We start from the raw sequence: 10838 nt of genomic DNA, 5'->3' as shown, positions 1-10838 counted from the left end.
CTCCCAATATGAACTCACTTTTATACATTTTCAAATCATAAGCTGCAATTAAAAGGATACATGTGACAGAAACTGAGCCTTTACGCAGTGGGAGTCAGCAGGTGCTGGGGTGTTTAATATGAGAAAGACGAAAAGAACCTTTAAAAGATACAGATAATATACACTCCTAGATATTGAGTTAGTCATTTGGCAAACTCTCGCTTGGAGGTGCCAGAATGAAAAGGATGCTCAACGCGCAAGAAGCGGGAAGGCTCAACAGGCCTAAACACAATACACATGGATACAAACAAGGCTGTGGGTTAAGCAACATCCCGCTCTAATATATGCAATAAAAAGCAGTTCCTATCATCATAAAGCAGGACAAGTTTAGACTCTGAGAGGCTGTTCCAAGCCTCCCACCCAACTGAAATCGACATACAAGCCATTTTTCTTTGCTTGACTCCTCAGCCTCAATAACCCCGGAGAGGCCAGTGTCCAGAGGGAGTGGTCATAAAGTTGGCATATATTGGTATCTCAGGCACCAGTGGTAAGCAATGGTATCTGCCACAGACATATTCTAGTAATGGCTGGCTGCCACAGGACCCAGACAAGTAATGTATCAATCGATGACTGTCTAATTTGTAGAAAACTCTTTCGGTGATTTCCATCAAAATAAAACAGCCCGGACCTGGGATTCAATTGCAGTTTTTTTAATTAAAATAAAACCTCGAAAAGTTCTTCCAATTCCAATTCAAAGACCTTTATTTCGACTCATTGGCCATAAAGAGTACATAAAGGCAATTAATTAAAAATAAAACACACTGAATAAATACATTAAAAAAATGAGCTGTAAACATATGGATTAAAACAGCCTTTGGACACTAGTCTATAACACAGCAAAGGCTACTTGGATAAAATTGCAAAAGAAATAGGTAACGAAGGCTAATCAAACTCTAAATCGGCTAAACATGAATTATGTAAAAATATATACAAAAATAACTCATTATATCTCACATGGCAGGACAGCAGCATTGACTTGATTCTCATGGGAGGCACATATCTTAGCCCTCGCTCTCCAAATAGCCATCAAAAATCGAGTAAGCGCATAAATCAATGGCTTACTCAAATCTGTTTTCAGCATCCTAAATGCAACTTTATACTCTCAAATACCCCAGTTCCGACAAGGCGAGAGTATCCAACAACACCTACTGACCTTGTAGGCAGGACAAAAAAGCAATACGTGCTGAGTGGTTTCTTCAGAAACACCACAGGCCGGGCACTTACAATCAACCCCTGTCTGGTTTTGGCCGATTTTGCAGTAAACAAATGAAGGGGTAGAGTCCTGTAGCGGAATAGCAGAAATAAACGCCTGGCTGGGGGGGCTCTAGCTCATCCAAGAAATCTTCTCTGAAGTAGAAATCCTTAGCTGTGAGAAAAGCATCAATCAATGGACCTTGGCTTGCCCGACAATATATTAGGGAGTCTCTGTACTGCCAGTGGGCTATTTTTATATTGGCCTTGGGTATCGACTTTGCCTTTCTCAGAGTACTCCACATAGTCATCAACCCAATCTCCTCCAGCATGGCTTTCACATGCTTGATCTAGGGTATGTTTTGAGAGCCTGCAAGGCTAAAAAATCTTGAAGGCCTTCACAATATAGATGGAGTTCTGGGGTAGCCCAAATCCTTCTCCAATAAAGGATTGGAAGTAGCCCTGTTTTGTCCGATAGGGCTCTCACCCCAAAATCTAGTCTCAGGGGCGGTAAGGGGGTACTAATAGGTATATTAGCCAATAAGCACATGAATCGGTTCTCCACTAAATCTAGGGTAGACGCTTCTAGATAACGCCACAGCTCTGCTCCACAGGTAGCCGTCCCCAGGGCTTGATGATGGTATACCTGCAGGGGTGGGTGTACAGGCTGACATGGGGAGTTAATTGTCATCTTGATCATGCCTCCCAACGCTTGCTCGAGTTTTAACCTACGTTGAATAATGTGGGTCTGCTATCCTAAATGTTCAGTTAGCGTAATACCCAGACAAGTGAAGGTATGCACTCTCTCAAGGGGAATCCTTGTTAGTTTCCGGTTAGCCCTAGACAAGTGACCTGGGTTCAGTATCATATACTTGGTCTTCCCGGCATTAATTTCTAGGCCCGCTCTATCCAGAATTTCTTGAAGCAATTTAGGAGCTTTTGGAGGCCCATAGGAGACTTAGGGTCAGATGTATCATCACGGCCCTTTGCGATTCGGAAATAGCGATTTTTAAGAAATCGCTATTTTCGACTCGCAAAGTGCCATGTATCACATTTGCGATTCGGTAATAGCGATTTCTTAAAAAATTGAATAATGTGGGTCTGCTATCCTAAATGTTCAGTTAGCGTAATACCCAGACAAGTGAAGGTATGCACTCTCTCAAGGGGAATCCTTGCTAGTGTCCGGTTAGCCCTAGACAAGTGACCTGGGTTCAGTATCATATACTTGGTCTTCCCGGCATTAATTTCTAGGCCCGCTCTATCCAGAATTTCTTGAAGCAATTCAGGAGCTTTTGGAGGCCCATAGGAGACTTAGGGTCAGATGTATCATCACGGCCCTTTGCGATTCGGAAATAGCGATTTTTAAGAAATCGCTATTTTCGACTCGCAAAGTGCCATGTATCACATTTGGGATTCGGTAATAGCGATTTCTTAAAAATCGCAAATGCTATTACCGAATCTCAAATTGCGATACCGGCCCTATTCGCAGCTATGGGCCTGTTGGCCCATAGCTGTGAATTTTTTGCATTTCTGAACTAGAAATCGCAATTTTGGAAATGCAAAAGCCCAGGGTCCTGGGGGCCTAAGGCCCCCTCTGCTGCACCCCAAAAATATTTTGGGGGACATGTAAGGTGCACACATGCCAAAAGGGCATGTGTGCTTTACATGTTCAATTTAAAAATGCATTTTAAATGCATTTTAAAATTTTGCACCGGGTTACCACCTGGTTTAGTTTAATGGTATTTTGCATGTGCAAAATGCCATTCTGTGAAAAATCGCAATTTGCGATTTTTTGCAGCATCGCCTTGCGATGTGGATTTTGTGAATCGCAAATTGCGACTCGCAAAACCAGGTCGCAACGCAAGAAATCGCAATTTTAGCGATTTCTTATTTGTGGTCTGCGAATGCCTTTCATGCATCGCAGACCACTTTTTTGCACTAGCAAACGGCAGAATTTTCCGATTTGCACCGTTTGCGAGTGCAAATGTTTTTCATACATCTGGCCCTTAGAGAGGAGAAAGGTGTTGTTGGAAAACATGAGGGCCGGAATCCTCAGGTTTGCCAGCTTTGGAGAGTCATTATAGCTCTGTTCTAATAAGTTAACAAGACCATTGATAAAAAGTGAAAATAATGTGGGAGAAAGTACCCACCCCTGTCTGATCCCTCTACTTATAGGAAACGGGTCTGTTAGCTCACCGGCTGTCCACACCTGACCTGCGCAAAGTTGTTTTTATGCAGCCTCACAATAGTATCTTGTAGACAACTTGGTACCCCCATTTCTCGCAGAACCCGCCAAAGGGTCGAGTGGGTACTAAATCAAAAGCGGAACAGAGGTCCACAAACATGACATACAGGTGCCCACTCCCCCCATGGTGACCACTTTCCAGTATAACATCTGGAGCCTGAATACCTGATCAATCGTGCCTGTGGCCTCTCGAAAGCTTGCCTGCAATAGGGACAAAATATCCTTTTCGGCCAGACTTTTCTGCAGTCTACCAAGTACAACTCTGCAAAAGAGCTTTTGTGAGCTATCGAGAAGACTAATAGGTCTGTAATTGGCTGGCTTTTCACTGGGACCCTTTTTATATACAGGGATAATTTCTGCCCCAGCCCACGTCGGGGGCAATGGTGCCCCTTTCAGTAGGGTGGAAAACAGGGTTGAAAAATAAGAACTCCATATATCAATCTCATTTAATAGGTCCCCAAGGATTTTATCTGATCCCAGCGCTTTATTAGATACAATGCCCTTAATGGCTAGAGATATTTCCTGAGCTGAAATTTCGTAACCAATAAAGTCAGGCCCAGGAACAGAGATGCCAATCTGGATGTCCTCTATGCATGCTTCTGCCTCTCTTGTACTCAGTAATGGTTTTCCCTCAGCTCCTTGTCTTGCTGTGTCACTAGTAGCAACTGTCAGTACTTCCGGGTGCAAATATAGGCTTGAAAAATGTGCTAGCCAGTCACTGACTGAAATATTAGTTTTGATGGATCAAGGCCCTTCCCTGCCTCCAAAGGATACCAAATTCCAAAAGGCATGATGGTTGTTCTTCTTGGCCGCTACTAACAGGCTCTCCCACCTTTCCCACTGCCAGTCCTTTTTAGCTATATAAAGAGCCTTTTTATGGGCACTCCTTACAACTTGTATTAGTGCTCTATCTTTATTTTTTTTAGCTGCAACCAAGTTGGACTTGGCTTCTCTACAAAATACTTTATACTAGGTCGCTGGATAATTCCTTTTAACCTTTCGACCGGCCTCAACGTAGAAAACGTTTCTCATTTTTTCAAACATCCCATTATGGATCTCTGTAATCTGTCCTTGGAGATGCCCTGCCACGGATGAAGACACCATCCTCTCCATGCTATCAGCCACCAAGCCATAGATCTAGCTAATAGTCTCCAGTGAGTTCTCCGTACTGCTCCATTTAATTCTGCATCCATTGCTGATCACTCTTAATCTACTATTTAGCAGCTCTCCTGTGTATCAAAATGGCCTTTAACATTTGAGTTAAGCTTGAGTGCCAGGGCATTGTATTCTCTATCCTGTTGTTGTATGACTATCATATCCTCTAGGTGCAGCCATAACTTAATGTCCAGCAAAATATAATCAATGAGGCCAGTGGCATTAATGCAGTTAAAAGTATGCGAGCCCACCTTATCAGAACTGGTTCTGCCATTACAAACACAAAGCCCTTGGCTTAAGCTAAGTGCATTAATTTTAAATGCAGTAGGTGTCCATTTCTTTATGGTGGAATTACCAGGGCTGGTATTAGCCATGGGATGTCCTCATCTGTCGTTAAAAACTGAAACACTACGCTCAACGGTTCAAATTGGCAGTTAAAATCTCCCTCCACAATTTTCCTAGCTTTAGTAGGCAGTAAGGCTAAATGTACATTTAGATGTTCAAGGACTGATGGCTCCTCATTGCACTCAGCAGACCTGCAGTAAACATTGTAAAAATGATAAATTTTGCCTTGGTGGACTGTTAAACAAACACACGGTATATCTGGAGAATCCACCTGAATCTCGCTCAGCCCACCTAACAACGCTGTTCTTATCCAGGAAGTAAGGCCACCGAGGGCCTTCCCTTCCCTTCTGTTATGGCTTTCCTTGAGAAATTACCATAGCCTACAGGATGGAAGGGTTGTAGGGACCATGTCTCTTGAAATAAACAAAAGTCGAACTGGTCAATGAACTTGCACCACTCTGGACAGATTTGTTTGGAAACCAGGCCTGCAACTTTCCATGATATAAGCTTAGTCCGGCATTCCAAAACTGTACCACTTTCCCTCCCCTCTCTGCGCTTATCCTTTAATTGTGCATGGGCATGCATGAGATCCCCTCAGTGCCTATATTTTAAGTTGTGGTGTCAATAACATTAAAGCCCCCTTGATTGTTGGTCTATCTTGATTTACGTCATAACCTGCACTGAATATAGTGTGGTTCACATTTATATCAGGTTGCTGCTCCACCCCGTTGGAATCTGTTGTGAGGCATTCATTTCCTCTGCTGGGACACTGTCCTACATTTGTGGGCTTACCCATAGCCATGGGGGTCCCCCTCTCATCCTTACATTGCTGGAACCAATCTCCCTGTTTAATAATATGGTAAGCAGAGGTCCTACTGGCTCCTCTCTCAACATTGGGAAAGGCACGACCTCTCACTTCTATCCCCAGCCTTTACAGCCTAGAAGTTTTATACTGCTCTTCATCTGGCAGTCAATGAACCCCTGCCAGACTGTCAACACAATATGTTAGTATTAAAAAGTGGTCATCATACCTCCTCTGATTGGGGCAGAGCACAGGATGTGTAGGCGCTATGAACTCCCTTTGCATGTGACAATAAACATTTGAATTCTGGTCAGTAAAGGACTGATAAAAGGAGTCTAGAGAATAGGTCTCTATACAGGTCCCTGCTGACAGTTTACGAGCCCCGCCAAATAGGACACGTTGGGCCAGAGATGAGGATCTAAAGTTAATGATGACACAGTCACCATCTAGGTCCACCCTCTCTGGGCCAATCCATGCTACTCTTCTCACATATAGCAAGTTACTGGATTGCACAAGGAGTAACTTCTAAACCACACTAACCACCCCAGAATTTTATTATAAAAGCCATCATATGATTCACTTTCGCCTTCTCTGAGATGTGGTACTCAGGTTAGAACTACTGCATATAGACAAGAAACCGGTGGAAGATTTATAACTGGCAATTTAAGGTTCCCTCTAGGATTAGTGGGATTAGGGGTGAGGATCGTTATCAGCGACATGATCATCCTTGTTGCAACCTTGGCTACCAGAAAGTACTGGAGGACATGACTTGATACATTCTATACCATCCCTCCCCGGTCCTTGAGTAGAGGGCTCAGCGAGTATTCTAATCTTTGGGTGCATTATGTTGTGGGGCATCACCTGCGCACAGGGTATGGGAAGCTCCTCAACCCTAGATCCTAATCCCTAATTACAGTGGGGTTAGTGACAACAGGCAGAACCTGGACCTTCCTACCATCAGCCAGTTCCTTCTCTATAGCTGCTAGATGGATGCAGATTGGAGTTAGGGGCACTTTTAGAAGTCCCTTAACCTTACATAAAAATTAATCCATAAATTGCCTATAGGAATCGGACATCACCCCATCGCTAAGCACTGATTGTGACAAGTCAGGCAGCTGATCCCTTAGGTGTGCCTGGGCTAGAGCCGGTGAAGGAGGCACAACTTTTTTCCTACTGCCTGCAGGTTGCCTGTTTTTCTTAGCACTATTTTTAGGTTGGTCTATATCAGATAGGCGTGGCTCACGTACATGTTCAGGTTCACTAACTTGTGAGGGAGTATGCGGCATAGTTGCAGGATCAAGTGTGGGCGTGAAAAGTTCTTACAATAACTAAAATATTAGAAACTGATAACATAAATAATGTAAATGAAAAAATGAGGACTTAGGCGGTCATTCTGACCGCGGCGGGTGGCGGTCGCCGCCCGCCATGCGGTCACCGCCGAATGACCGCGGCGGCCATTCCAACTTTCCCGCTGGGCCGGCGGGCGACCGCCAAAAGGCCGCCTGCCGGCCCAGCGGGAAAGCCCCTGCAACGAGGAAGGCGGCTCCGAATGCTAAGCAGACAGTGAAAATCTTTGTGGGGCCCTGTTAGGGCCAGTGGCATGGGCAGTGCAGGGGCCCCCAGGGGCCCCACGACACCCGTTCCCGCCAGCCTGGTTCTGGCGGTGAAAACCGCCAGAAACAGGCTGGCGGCAAGCAGGAGGATTCCCTGGGCCAGGGGAAAACCGGCGGGAAACCGCCTGTTCCCCTTTTCTGACCGCAGCTTTACCGCCGCGGTCAGAATGGCCCAGGAAGCACCGCCAGCCTGTTGGCGGTGCTTCCGCTGCCCTCCGCCCTGGCGGTCAGAGACCGCCAGGGTTGGAATGAGGGCCTTAGTCTTATACTAGGACAAATGTCTCTCATACTAGGAAAAATGTCATTGCATTCTGTCTTAGTTGTAGTCTCTGAGAACGGATGCAAAAAAGAGACAAGGCAGCCAGACTGTGTGAGGATGGGGAATGGGTGCAGGGCCTGGCAAAAGGTACATTTTATACCTATATCGATCTAAAAATCTTTAATGGGAAAACGTCACATTTCGATATTTTCTGCAAGATTCATCGCTTGATCCTTGAGTCCCTCTATGTCTAATAAACGGGGAGTACATTATTTTATCAATAAGAAAGAAGAGTTTTACTTGTCTCTGGGGTGATGGTTCACTTCTGTAGCAAGGACTGAGATGAAGAAGAAGATGAATGGAGTAAGTATTGTGGTGAGCACCTATCGCCTGGACTGGGTTCCACTGCAGAACTCTTTATGCAAACAGCAAATTAAAGTAAGGATGGATCCGTGGCAAATATGTTATAATACTTCTAGGACAATTAAGCATTATTATTCGACTCATTTGTAAAAGAATCGAAGTGCAATAAAATGCTGACCCTTCAAAACTGGAGCAGGATAACATATATTTATGATTAGGAGCAACAAACATTATTCATCGTTTTACACATGAAATTTTCTTATTTACTGACTGCAGTGACAGAACATAAGACATGATGTAAAAATGCTGCGAGCCATCCTCCAAGACCCTATTGTATCCCTCTAATAATCAAAGAATGGAAAATCTGTCCTAACGACAACAGATTGCTTCCAAGCAACAGTCTGCTATGCATACCGCAAACTCAGTAAAGTGCACACACTGTTGTGATACCTTAGAGGAAGAAGAACCTAAGGAGAGGAGATGGTAGACAGATCAAACCAGAAAGATGTTTAGGTGTATAAACTGCAGACTGGAAAGCAAGCCTTCCTTTAGCTGGAAGATTATGTTGGAAGAGGCACTGCTTTCGAATCTAGCTCAGCTCTGAAAGAGGTTTTAACTCCAAAATATGAGTGATGTTAATGGGTCGTGTTTATAACTGTGCTCTGTGCCTCAGTCTCAAATTCTAGCTTAAATAATCTTGGCCGAGGCTACTAAACTAGTGTGTGGTATTAGAGCATTGGCAAGAGATATTCCACTTAAATGGCTGTTCCTCAATGCTCATACATGTCTCTGTGCCCTTTACTTTCTATGTACAAACCAGCTACACCCAGTGAGCATCATGCTCCCAATAAGAAGGTAAAGTATTATTCCCAAAGGGAGTGTATGCCTCTGCATTGGAACACCAATAGGCTGTTCGCAAAACTACCTTTAAGCGGGTTAAGGCAAGTCAATTTTACAATCATGTACCCTTGCTCTCTTGTACTTAGCATCAGCTTTGCAACAAATTAATATAGGGCCCAAAGTATCTCCTTAGTGGATAACAATTACCTTTCTACCAACCCTGGCAAAGAAAAGTTGGAAGAGGTACCTGGCTGTGCCACACTGCATATTTCTAGAAAGTTGGACTGGTGACCTGGCTCGCAGTATATTTTTAGTCTTGACATTGGTTCACCTCGCCTCTGTGCTTTTCAGTGGGAGGGGCAGCGACTGCCATTTTTGCTCTGGTGCATGTTGAAGGAGGGTTGGACATCAAGTGTCCCAATAACATCAATTGAAAACTCCAGTCAGTCTAGTAATTGCACTGTCCATTTCCATTGAAACGCAGTATTTTGTGGAGTACAGCTGTCTGATACACAGCGTCACGTAATCAATACCAAATCACTGCAAATGTTGCATTCACCCATCCTTTTGCTTTGTTTCAGAAACTATGAACCTGAATGCATCCTGCCTCTTTGTGGAAACCCAGCAGTCGGTTGCTTTAGCTGCAGTGCTCCTGGCTGAGTTTGGAATCGGCTTACTTGGCAACGGAGTTGCCCTCTGGATCTTCTGCTTCCGCATCACATCATGGAAGCCCAGCACCATTTATCTCTTCAACTTGTCCCTGGCCGACTTCCTCCTCATCTTCTGCCTCCCCTTCCGGGCTCATTACTTCTTGAAAGGCAACAACTGGTACTTTGGTGATATCCCATGCCGGATCATGCTGTTTATGGTCTCCCTCAACCGAGGTGGAAGCATCTTCTTCCTGACAGTAGTAGCAGTCGATCGATACTTTAAAGTGGTGCATCCTTTCCACAAGATCAACAGCACCACAAAGAAGAAAGCCATAGGGTTTGCTGTTGTGATATGGGTTCTGCTCATGGCCATGACAGTCTATATTTTGGCGGAGACCCATTTGATAGATGGAGAAATCGCAAACACCACTCTATGTGAGAGCTTCAACCTCAACAGGAACTTTAGCTCGATCCAAATCTGGCACAACATCTTCTTCATGGCTGAGACCATTGTGCCCCTGGGGATCATACTGTTCTGTACCTGGTCTATTGTGTGTGAGCTAAGAAGTCACAGGGAAGACAGGCAGGGCACTATGCAAAGAGCGGTCAGGTCGGTCACCATCGTGTCTTTTGAGTTCATTGTCTGCTTCCTCCCCAGCGCACTGGCCACTTTTGCAGTCAGTTTATCCAAAGCTTTAAACAAATGTGATGCTTTTCAGACAGCTTGCGTAGTGTTCGTTATCTCACTTTCTTTCACCTACTTAAACAGCGTCATCAATCCATTGGTGTTTTACTTCTCAAGTCCCACATTTCGAAGTACACTGAATAGCAGTTTTATCCCCAACTTTATCAGGAAATGTAGGAACCGATGAGCAAATCAAATACAAGACAATCAAGGTTAAAGATTTTCTTTGATAGAAAAGCATTTGGTCCTAACTCCCCCAAAATCTGCGGTGGCCACCGACCTGTACTTCACAGGTGATCCTCAGAGCTGTTAGCATGAGACTGAGTGATACAGGCCCTGCAAAGAACATAGCCTCGCAAACAGGGCACCCTTATTCTCAATCCCACAAGAAGAAGGTTGAAGGGGGCAATATTATCCCATGGAATCTTTAGGGATCCTGCAACTGTTCATAGTGAGTGTACTGGTGGACTTGGACCACATTGTACTCCCCTCCTCTGCCGATACTCTCCTAATTTCCGCGTCCAGAGCAGGGCACAGAAGGAACTGAATAGTATCACTGAGATGGTTAAAGAGGTTCCACGCTTCTGCAGTAACTCTCCCACTCATGTTGGTTGGCTGCAGCAGATATGCCTAAGAACATGGGGGCAACCC

At 44.6% G+C, this 10838-nt stretch overlaps 1 protein-coding gene across 1 annotated transcript; it reads left to right on the top strand.

The window, feature by feature from the left end:
* The first annotated feature begins 9438 nt into the window (after positions 1-9438).
* LOC138265161 (hydroxycarboxylic acid receptor 3-like) lies at positions 9439-10374 on the top strand. The gene has a single exon (XM_069212709.1). The coding sequence runs from the start codon at positions 9439-9441 to the stop codon at positions 10372-10374; it is 936 nt and encodes a 311-aa protein (XP_069068810.1).
* The last annotated feature ends 464 nt before the right edge of the window (positions 10375-10838 follow it).

The sequence above is a fragment of the Pleurodeles waltl genome, chromosome 11, assembly GCF_031143425.1.
Source record: "Pleurodeles waltl isolate 20211129_DDA chromosome 11, aPleWal1.hap1.20221129, whole genome shotgun sequence".
NCBI classification, from domain to species: domain Eukaryota; kingdom Metazoa; phylum Chordata; class Amphibia; order Caudata; family Salamandridae; genus Pleurodeles; species Pleurodeles waltl.
Note: the sequence above shows the minus strand (reverse complement) of the source record. Positions and strands in the feature narration are given on the sequence as shown.

What these genes read in the sequence shown, in the direction of transcription:
- LOC138265161 (XM_069212709.1), top strand. Translation starts at nt 9,439, where the DNA reads ATGAACCTGAATGCATCCTGCCTCTTTGTGGAAACCCAGCAGTCGGTT.